The sequence below is a fragment of the Lissotriton vulgaris genome, chromosome 11 (genome assembly GCF_964263255.1).
Source record: "Lissotriton vulgaris chromosome 11, aLisVul1.2, whole genome shotgun sequence".
NCBI classification, from domain to species: Eukaryota; Metazoa; Chordata; class Amphibia; order Caudata; family Salamandridae; genus Lissotriton; species Lissotriton vulgaris.
The window spans coordinates 387,969,462-387,980,974 of NC_141699.1; the positions used below are offsets into that span (position 1 = coordinate 387,969,462).

At 44.9% G+C, this 11,513-nt stretch overlaps 1 protein-coding gene across 1 annotated transcript; it reads left to right on the forward strand.

Moving 5' to 3' along the window:
• Nucleotides 1-209: 209 nt before the first annotated feature.
• On the forward strand, nucleotides 210-9,608 carry LOC147679837 (interleukin-1 beta-like). The gene is made up of 7 exons (XM_086944758.1): nucleotides 210-413; nucleotides 1,346-1,402; nucleotides 2,856-2,904; nucleotides 3,961-4,189; nucleotides 4,762-4,941; nucleotides 5,277-5,407; nucleotides 8,689-9,608. Exons 2-7 carry the CDS (start codon nucleotides 1,356-1,358, stop codon nucleotides 8,893-8,895), a joined length of 843 nt encoding a protein of 280 aa, XP_086800884.1. The 5' UTR covers nucleotides 210-413; nucleotides 1,346-1,355; the 3' UTR covers nucleotides 8,896-9,608.
• The last annotated feature ends 1,905 nt before the right edge of the window (nucleotides 9,609-11,513 follow it).

Consider the following 11,513-nt stretch of genomic DNA (forward strand, 5'->3'; position numbering starts at 1 on the left):
TATTTTTTGTGAAATGTCCCGGTTTTTGGCTTTAAAATTCTGGTCTCCCTATCTCACACTTCTTTTATTATTGAAACTGCCGTTGTACGCGGGGTCACGGCCGGTCAGCGCCTCCCTTGCGTAAACACTTCCCACTCCAGCCCCGGCAGGAGGAAATTCCCAGGGCGGGCTGGGCTTACAATATAAGAAGGAGGGGTGAGTGGCAGTTCGCAGATTCAAGATAGGGGCGCACACAGACACGCAAACGAAGATAGGAAAAAGCAGACAGGCTGTCGGTAAAGCACCTTTCTCTCAGGAAAAGGTGGACGCACAGACCCTCTTCAGAAAGACGAGCGCGTGAGAGAAAGCAAAGCACCCTTCGGAACTAGCAGAATCCAGCCCTTGGTTCTCAGTCAACAGAAGAAGTCCATACAGTAAGTATTGTGCACGACTTTAGATATGGGTGCTTTTCCAATAGCCCAGCTACTAGGGTATTCATATTTACATGCATATGTTAGTGTTTTGTGTATCAAAATCTACATGTTCCGGTGTTTACCAAACCGTTTCACCAGGGAAAACATGCTGCTATTTATCTACAGAAAACTCGGAGAAAAGCATGTATATACATATATAGTGGCTCTCAATTCTATCTCGTTCGCCATTGTTATGTACAGGGGTTATTCACATTTTGAAGCAGCCCACTACACTGTACTGCATTGGACAATGGCCAACTTCACCCATTGCCTCCCTTCTCTGCAAGTGATGGCATTTTGCTTGTATACCTCTTGCCTTCACTGTAAGTGTTTTCAATTCTGCAATAATTCATATGTTGTATTTATTTTTGTTACTTCATTTTTAGTGATGTTTTTCTGCACATCACAGGCATCACTTTTACTTTTTCATTACTTTAAAACTGTTAAGCCTTATTGCAAAAGTAATAATAAAATGCATGGGTACAAACTTTCAATCTACTGCATGTTCCAAGGCTAATTATTATGTGTAATCGATGTGGGGGTAGAGTAGTTACAGGTCCAGTAAGAAGGCTTTTTTTAAAAAGAATGATATTGTTATTGACCTGCAGGACAAAGCAGGCCATTGCAATACAGTGGTGTTTTTTTTTGTTTTTAAGCCCAACAGCAGGGGCTGCTTCTATTTTCAAAAGCATTTTGGGGACAGCAGTCTTTTCACCCTCTCTACAGTGCTATACCTGTAGAAGGACTGCAGTTTACCATATCTAGTGCAGCAGGTGCAGGCCTTTATCATGTTATGAAGATATCGAGGGGTGTATGCATGTTAAAAGAACTTCTGATGACAATTGTATGGTCAGTGGATCAACATATCTTTACGGTTTTGTGTTTATCTGCAGGAACCGCCCAATGTCGCTGGTGCCAGAGATGGACGCAGAGCTGATGGAGAGCTACAGGTACTAAAGTGTCCTTACCTTCTGGTGCCTGACCGTAGCGCACAGGTACCAGCCCACCTTCCACTGTCGGTACAGACCTCTTTAGCGAGGAGGTTCCAGACCAATGGAACTTCCATGGGCAGGTGAATGTATGTATGTATGTATGTATTGGCATTTATATAGCGCACTACTTACCCGTAGGGTCCCAAGGCGCTTCGACCGCTGCGAAACCCTTCCTGGCTTCCCTGAGAGATGGTCCCTTAATGGGTATCTCCAGGGTGAGACCAGGCATCCCCGGAGGTCTGGTGGGGCCGTTAGTGAAGATGAGGCAAGCTAGTGCCCAGAGTTGCCGAGTGTGATCGCTGATCAGAGTGGGCACCGAGGCGAGAGAATTATCGAGTCCGCTGACCCTGGTCCAGAAACCTGCCGAGCCGGGAATCGAACCCTGGTCCCGGGCCGTCCTCTGCTCTCAGGTCTGCCGCCTCTAACCAGTGAGCCACACTACTTCACAACGCATACATTTACAACGCATGCCTTTACAACGCAGTTTTTACATCGCAACATCCTTTACAACGCACTCCATTACATCGCAAGACACTACATAGCATTTTTAGAAACTACCTTTTCAACGCATTCCATTACATTGCATTATACCTTTACAATGCATACCATTACAACGCATACCATTACATTGCATTTAAGGTAAGAATTGGATAGTATAGGGGTAAAAATTACTATTCTAACTCCAGGGGGTGCCAAAGTAGGGTAAGTTTTGGATAGTGTAGGGGTAAAAATTACTATTCTAACTCCAGGGGGTGCAACAGTAGGGTAAGTTTTGGATAGGGTAGGGGTACTATGCGATGTAATGCCTGCGTTGTAGTGACATGCGATGTAAAGGATGTTGCGATGTATTGACTGCATTGTAAGTGTAGTGCGATGTAATGGTTGTGTTGTAAAGGATGTTTCCCGGACAGGTACTAGAGCATGAACATTCCTTGCACCGGAAACCATAGACTCAAATTAAGCACTAGACATTGGAAATGTTGATGATATACTCACAAAACCTCAAGACTGTGCACCTGTGGGGGCTTATTGCACTTGCTGCAGAGATCTGTTTGTCACCTGCCGGACACAGGACCCCATGCCAGTAAAATAACTCAGAGGGTTTATCCAAACCCCATAAAATGGGTGATTGGGTCAATCTACATGCAGCAGAGTTCAGAGTTCTGTCCCTGGCCTGGAGGTCTCGAGCTAGGATCCCAGGAGCACGTCTCGTTTCTTCAACAGCGCTCTGTCTGTAACCACCAGGTTACTGCTCGAATCTTGTTAGAGCGCTTGTCTTTGAATCCCTCCACGGCTATGAAAATTGCCACCATTGATTTGGGTTATAATGAAATACATTAATGCTCCAATAAAAAAAATTTATGCAAAGTCACACAAAGTACTAATATTTCTAATGTTTAAATATTTACAGTGAATCTTATGACATCATCTATGAAGCAGACGGTATGTGTGACATGATGGTAAGTGTTTCTGCAGTGCCTCAAAATGTTGTGTGCTTATTGCCTACTTTAATTATTGTAGGATTACAAGGGGATTATATTACGTGAGGGGGCGGAGTGGGGCTGACTTTTACAATCACCACCCTCGACACCCACCGGGTTGCCTCTTGGCTCCGCAACACTCCTCTGAGTACTTGATGTACTTTACAATTCCCTTCATTCATTCATTCATGGCCTCTAGGTAGAACATTTCTTTATTTCACATCCTGAGAATCTGCAATCATCTTTAAAATCTGAAATATTTAATGAATGGTTGGGAAACAGTCTAAGTTCAGTATGCAAGAGGGTGAAGGAAGAGGAATGAAGGCTTTAGCATGCATGATCATAAGTCCCGGCAGTGCACTTTAGATTGAGAGCGTGCACTCCAGATTGTGAACCATGCACTCCAGATTGGGAGTGTGCACTCTCTCCTGGTTTGGAGGCTGGCTCCTCGTTTGAGAGACACTTTCCTGGCATAGGGCCCTACTTGTTCTTGAAGAGGTACTGCTTGTGTTTTGGGGTGGCGCACTACCGGCCTAGGGGTGTGCACCTTATTTGGAGGTGTAGGCGACAATCCGCATTGTGGGGGCGTGATTCCCAATCAGCCATGTTTGAGTAACACACTGCTGTTCTTTTTTTTCTAGCATACTTCCTTTCCACTGGTGCATTTTGAAATTAAGTCATTTTTAGTGACACAGAAGGGTTCTTCCACAACTATATCCCAGTAATAGGGTTCCTCCTGTTGTCATGGGTTTTTACCACGTCACACACATGCTGCGCCACCAAAGGGCATTGTCAGTTTATCACCCACATCCACTTACCAGGTTCCCACTCTGCTAAGACTCTACCAGGCTGTGCCAGCGACCCCTTTGCCCACTTAGGCTCAGCAATGACATTGGTTAATGAATGAGAAATTTGTGTAACAAATGCAACCAATTTTCATGCATGCTTTCCGATCTGGCGCCCTGCAGTGATGTCACAACTGTGCACTGCCCTGTTTCTTAGTCAGCAGTGTCTCACTCTTCTTTGTGCCCACAGGCCTCCAGGGTAGATGCCAGCTGGGGCTCCTGCCCAGGGGACGGCACCAGCTGCAGGCCATCCGGCAGGGTGAAGGTGACCAACCTGAAGGAGTCCTCCGCCTTCCGCAGAGCAGTGGTGGTCGTGGTGGCGGTGGAGAAGATGAGGCGAGGGGTGTTCAACGCCGCTAATGGGTGTCACTTCGGGGACAGCGATCTCCTGGAGATCTTTGGAAGCATCCTGGTGGAAGGTAAGATGTCACCTGTAATGGGGGAATTTTACGTCAAGATTAGTGTTAAGTCATTTGTAGATTACTTCAGCAGATTTATTACAGCAGGTATTTTTTTAGCCTTAAATAATTTATGTAATCACTTATAAATTATAGAAAGAACTTGGATTAGTCTTTAAGTGGGCACACTCAAAACTGATTACTTTTGTGCTATATTAACTACATACTTAGCAATCAGTGGTTTTCTCGATGCAGGACCATTGGATCTGCAAAATTCGAACTGGGTAAAGTTCCACCTCCAAAAAATCTCCATTCGGGGGGCTTCTGTCGAGGGTTAAGGAATATGTGAAGAGGAATTCCAGGAGGGGTGGTCTTTCCTGCCACATGAGGGCTCGCCTAGGTGCTGAAAGAGGGATCTCTGGTTCAAGGCAGTGGCTCAGTTCCGAAGCTGCAGTGCTCCTTTTCACCTCAGTCTGCTCTGTAATGCTGTATTTCCAAAGAGGACCGGGCTCAGAAGGATTCTTCTCAGCTGCTGGTCCACTCCTTTTCCAGGGGCCTCGCACTCACTATGTCTGTTTCCCGCCTCTTTTCAGATGACGTTCACGTCCAGACGTTCGAGCGCACTTTTATGGCTGAATCAGTGTACCGGTATTTCTCCAGCACTGTGCAGCGCATTACTGACACTGACAACAAGTCTCTCGCCCTGAATGAGTTCTTTGGCCAGGCCCAGCTAGTGGCCCTTCACCTGCAGGGGCCTAACGTTGAACGACAAGGTGAGGAGCTGTGCTTTGACGCATGAAACCACAGATGAGGGCGGACTGGCACTAACCCGGAAGTGAGACACTTTCTCAAACTGCTATTAAAATAACTTGTGAAGTGAAAGAATGGAATAGGATACAAGATACACAGTTGTGAGTTGCATTTCATTGATACTTACTGTGATATGCTGTGTGATCTCAGGCATATCACTGGCATTGTTTCCTTCTGTGGTTACATAGGGTTCACGTGTAGTTCGTAGGTGGCGGTGCTGTAATAACCTGGCACCAGTCACCCCTCTAAAGTGGCCTTGCTATTAACCACTATCTCCTCTTTCTCCTCTCCTCTGAAGTAAAGCTGAACATGTCTTTTTACACTTCGCCTCCTGGGGTCAAGAAGCGGCCTGTGACCTTGTGCATCGTGGGAAAACAGCTCTACCTGTCCTGCGTGATGGTCGGGACGAGGCCTGAGCTACGTTTGGAGGTGAGCAGGGAGGGGTGGAGCTCCTTAATTCAAGTCCCCACCCCTTCCATGTACTCCTGACTTTGTGCCCCCCAAGGCCTCCTTGTAGTTCAAGTTTCAGAATTAAGCTTCCTCTGTGGTCCTATCTAAATTCTGATTTCCAAATTTCAAGTGCTTCATCTCTGACTTTAGCTGTCAGAATGATCTGTTCAGGTCAGCGAAGATGTGAGCACTTTGGAGGTCTGTAGTTTGATGTAGTTACAGTATTATTGTTCATGTTTGGCAAGAACAAAAGATTGTCTTCCCTGCCGGGCACCTTAAGGTGAACCTTCGGAGCCCTCATGATCTCCCACTATTTCAAGGGATACGCCAACCCCAGTTCTCCCTTCTCCAAGAAATCCTCCACACTTTATGTACTGCTTGATCCCCTTTGCAGCTGGAGTTCCACATTTGAGGCATCCTATCTGCACCTGGTGGTTTATACCTTTATGCATATGGTTCGCCCCCCCTTGAAGTCCACACTTATGCTGCCTGTATCCCCTCTCTGCATCCTGAGGTTGAGAATTCAGATGTGGCCACATTCATCCCCTACACGTGGTTGCCAGGAGTTCGTAAGCTTCCATCCCTTCAGCAACCTTGAGTGCTACCTTCAGATACTCAGCCTCTTCTGAACCCTGTGGACCACTTTGAGGGACCTAATAAATCTTCTGCGCTCTGCACCTTTCACATTCACAAGCCAGGGACCCGCCTCTTCTGTCCATCGAGGCCTACTCTGCAGGCTCATCAGGATTCACACCTCACCTTGATTTCCACACATATGAGGTCCACCTTCCCTGTACTCTGAGACCCACATTTCAGATATCCTATAATCCCATTGCATCCTCAGGTAGACACTTTATCCGCCTTTTTCCCAGGTCCATGTTTTCGTGACACAGACCTACCATGCCACCTGACCATCTGCACCTCAAACTCTGGGCTCCACACACTAAAGCACGATTGCACATAGATGCACCCCTCACAACTGTTCTAAGGTTATAAAGAGTACACAAATAGAGGTGTGGGGTCCTACTACTGACCAGCCTGGACCTCAATAATCGAGAAACAGAACAGGGTGGCTGATCAGGATAGTTAATAATAGAACGTGAAACTGCACAGCCAATACATGCCGTGTAGCCAAGGGTTAAATATTACCCGACAACTTTAGTATGTTTAGAAAAAAACTTTTGTATTATTTCATGAAAAACATGACATCAAGTAGACACTCTATCACAGCAGTTAGTACAAAAACGTGGAAAAATATATACAAGTGTATACAACAATATCACAATGAAGGCAACATATATTTAAGGAAAAAAGAACGAAAACATATAATCAAATTATTATAATGACACCAGCTATTGTCTGCAATGTGAATTCAATAGCACATTGATTGCAGTTTAAACACTTTCTTAACAATTCATAGAAGAAATGAGCCAGTCCTTTGGTAACAAAACCTGTGAACAGGGCGGAACTGAGATGGAATAGCCTGCCTGTCACACAACACCTGTGAATAGTGAATTGTAAGAAATTGCAGGTAGGGCCCACGAGAGTGGAGAAAGTTTGTCCCTATCTGCACCCTTTGTTCTTGACACAGGCTGGGGGTCAACGCGTTTCGAACCTTATTTAGTCTAGGTTCTCCTCAGGACGAGGACTGGGTAAAGGTGAACCTGAAAGGGAATTTAGGGAAGGTGTCAGCAGTTATATAGATAGTATATATTTTTGACAAGATAGTGCTCTGACTGGCTACCCATAAGTAAGCAAAATGTACCTTCTCAGCCAACACAGTGACTGCGTGGAGAGAAGTACACAGAACCACTGGAATTTTTCTGCGAAGACAAGAATGGAGGCTATCAGTATGTGCGTGTGAGGTTGTACAACACGCAGGGACGGGATTAATAAATAAGCAAGATACCTGAATGCAGTGTCAAAGATGCCAGAATTAATGCTGTGAAGCATTAAATGTGCCGCGGCACATTTAATGTTTCACAGCATTAATCTCACGGACTTTGCTTGTCCACAGAGTGCAGCGAGAGATTGATTCCCGCCTAGCCGCTTTAAACGGACCGCGGCTCATTTCCTTCATACAGCGCACATTCAAGCGCAGGTAGGAGATGTCTTTGTTTTTAACCTCTGCCGTAATTCTTGAAGCGAGAACCTTACCGCTTCCGAGTCTCACCCGTTCACTCTTTACTCCTCAGCCCCTTACAACTTAAAAAAATACTGAGAGGAGGATGTGAGTCCCTACTGACTAACGCAGACCGCCCTTCACACAGCGCACATTTAAGTGCAGGTAGGAAACGTCTTTGTTTTAAACCTCTGCCGAATCTTTGAAGCGTGAACCTTACCGCTTCTGAGTCTTACTTGTTCACTGTGTATTTCACTCCTCAGCATCCTACAATTTAAAAATATACAGAAAGGAGGATGTGAGTCTCGACTGATTTATACAGATCGCCCTGGGCGCCCCGAATTCTTGTCTTCGCAGAACAATTCCAGTGGTTCTGTGTACTTCTCTCCACGCAGCCACTGTGTTGGCTGAGAAGGTAAATTTTGCTTACTTATGGGTAGCCAGTCAGAGCACTATCTTGTCAAAAATATATACTATCTATATAACTGCTGACCCCTTCCCTAAATTCCCTTTCAGGTTCACCTTTACCCAGTCCTCGTCCTGAGGAGAACCTAGACTAAATAAGGTTCGAAACGCGTTGACCCCCAGCCTGTGTCAAGAACAAAGGGTGCAGATAGGGACAAACTTTCTCCACTCTCGTAGGCCCTACCTGCAATTTCTTACAATTCACTATTCACAGGTGTTGTGTGACAGGCAGGCTATTCCATCTCAGTTCCGCCCTGTTCACAGGTTTTGTTACCAAAGGACTGGCTCATTTCTTCTATGAATTGTTAAGAAAGTGTTTAAACTGCAATCAATGTGCTATTGAATTCACATTGCAGACAATAGCTGGTGTCATTATAATAATTTGATTATATGTTTTCGTTCTTTTTTCCTTAAATGTATGTTGCCTTCATTGTGATATTGTTGTATACACTTGTATATATTTTTCCACGTTTTTGTACTAACTGCTGTGATAGAGTGTCTACTTGATGTCATGTTTTTCATGAAATAATACAAAAGTTTTTTTCTAAACATACTAAAGTTGTCGGGTAATATTTAACCCTTGGCTACACGGCATGTATTGGCTCTAAGGTTATAAAGGACACTATTTCCTACTCCAGGCCCACCTAACCAGATTCCTTTTTTCTTCCCACAGGAAGTGAGTGGGATCTTGACAACCATCAAGACCAACCTCCTGCGCTTCCTTTTCTTCAAGGTGGACGCGTCCATCAGTAGCTCTTTCGAGTCAGCCTCATGCCCCGGTTGGTTCATCAGCACCTCTCAGAACCCGAATGAACCGGTAACAGTGAGCAGCTATCAGAACCAAAGCACCATCCAGAACTTCAAGCTCTTTCAAAAATAAGAGGCTGCCCTTCGGACACCATCACTGTATGTACTAAGTACAGAGTAAGTGATGGCGACACGGACAGTTCCTATAGCAGTAAGACACTCTAGTTGGACAACGACAGCGTAGATGTATGTACCAAGTACATGTCAAGTTCCTGAGGCGCGAAAGGTTCCCAAACGTGTATGTCACACATATGACTCCGGGGACCGGTTTTGGAGTATTTTCTATGAGATTTTTTATCCAAATGGGATTGTCAGATCCGAGAAGGGGTTATTTATGAGTGGGTGTAGGTTCCATTTGTGCAGCAGGTGCAATACCTGGGCCCAGGGACCTGAGGGACCCACTGATCCATGATTAATGCTGTAATTTATAGTTCAAAAGCAGCCAGGTGGGCCATTTCCTTCCAGTAGGCTCAATGACACACTGGCCACTATCCATGTCCAGTAGTGGGGAGCAATGATTTCAAAGAAATCGAAAGGAAAAATCTTTCTGAGCTTTTGAGTTTGAGAACGTTGTTGGAGCGGCTTCCTAACTCTGTCTCCTGTCAACAAAGACAAAATTACCGACACATTTGTAAGATGAAAAATAATTAATGTATACATGTGTATTTTTGAAGTGACACGCTGTGAACTCATCTGTGTATTTGTAACAAACTTTTTTTAATATGTGTTTATTGTTAATATTGTATTTCTAGTTATTTAAAAACAAATAAATACATTTTCTATGCATGCGGTGGTTATGAGTTAACAGATTCAATATTGGAATGGCACATACTAGAGTAATGAATGATGTCTGCTTCCCATTCCTCTCAGGGGTTCCTAAAGAGTGAACAGTTTGAGGCTCAGGGTCTATTTGACATCGCTGGTCCATGGTCTCCTTTTGACCTGTGAAAGAGTCCTGAGGGAAGGACTGACATTAGCCCTCTTTTTTTAGGTAGATCCTAGCTGCTCCATTGCATTCTCCAAGTCCTTGTCTTTCACTCTCTGCCTGTGTGTAGCACGCAAGTAAGCACACACCAGCACATTCTCTGTGACTGCATCATACATACCGTTCTTTTCTTGATTTTATCTCTCGTCTAGCTTATTAGCCAGCCATCTCTAAACTTTGTATTCCATATACTGCAAACATCATGTGCTCCCTCCTGACATCACAGGCTGAATGCCCTCGGCTTAGGTACAGAAGTGCAAGGAATTCAAAAGGTTAATGTTGAAAGCAGTGCTATAACTTAGTTATGTGGCATTCCAGTGATGCTGCTGGGTCCCAACCCCTGTTGTCATGCCTTTGGTCTCCAATTGGATGTGCCATTCATTTTTAGGTCGAACCTAGCGGCAGAGCGCATGCGTTGCTCGCTCTGCGAGGCGTGCTATATTAGGGTATGCACTGGAAGCTCCTTCCAGTCTCCATCCACATTTGTAATTGGCTTGGTCATTGTCCTTCGTAAATGGTGGCTTCTGATTCATTATGAGGCTTCTTAGTCCCTCCTTGGTACTGCCTTGTCTCCATTTGCTACCGCCCATAACAACTGGACCTTTTACTTGGCTCGTTACTCGGTCTGCGTTATCTAGTGAGTGAGCACTATTGTCTTTACTTATTCCACCCAAACAACGCCGTAGCCTGCTTTTACATTGTTATGTAATTTATTTTGTAATTTGCAGCGTGGTACACTTTCACTTTAGCGGGCGCGCTTCTTTATTTAATTAATTTGCACTGCGGTAACGCCTGTCAATTGCTGTGGGCCGCACGCCACCTTGCATTTTACTAATTTCGCTCTAAACACATGACGTTCTTAAAGTGAAAGCCTACATGGCGCTCTGAAAATATAAACAAACAGCCGCCAGAACAACAGAAGCGCAAAAAATGGAACACCGGCTTCAACAATGGCAGTCGCTTGTTAGTATTTGCAGCGTGCCATATGCCCTTTCACTTTAAGAATAGCTGCCGTCCTTCACAGCTTTTGCGTCATATGTAGACTGCCCATCGGAAGGGTCTCTTATGATGCTCTTTACGGAGCCCACGCCACCATAAACAAGGCCTGTATGGTAACACTAAGTTGCTGTCCCCTTTGTCATCTCCTTTGAGTGAGGCCATGTGCATAACTGCACTTACAATCTGTCCAGTTGGTGGTCATCCTCAGGCGTTGAGGTTTCTGCAGCACAGAAGTTTAGTCAACATGGAGGCTGTGGTGAGTGTAAACAGTTGGCAGAACGCCTGCACGCGCAGCCAGCAGGAGGAAGAAGAAAAGGCTCATAATGCGTGGCATGGAGTATAGTACGGTACTCAAAGACTCTGAACCCCCAAAATAACCTGCAAGCATTTAATATGCAGCGAAAAAACACTTTGCTGAAGTACATTAATACTTTCACAAAAAAGACCTTAAACAAACCGAAAATATTTTTTAAAAGGATATGTTAGGAGAAACGCAGGAGTATGATAAAACTGTTATTTTTACTGCCCCCAGGCTACTGGCATTCATTATATCTCGGGCACAATTGGGGCATTGGGCAAAGCTGTAAACCAGACCAGGGTGAATACGTACTCCTGTCTCAGCTCCGTAAACCGATAGCACGAAAAACGTGTTCACAAAAGGACACCCACCCCAGAGGTATTTTCTAACAGCATCCTGTGTTTCTGGG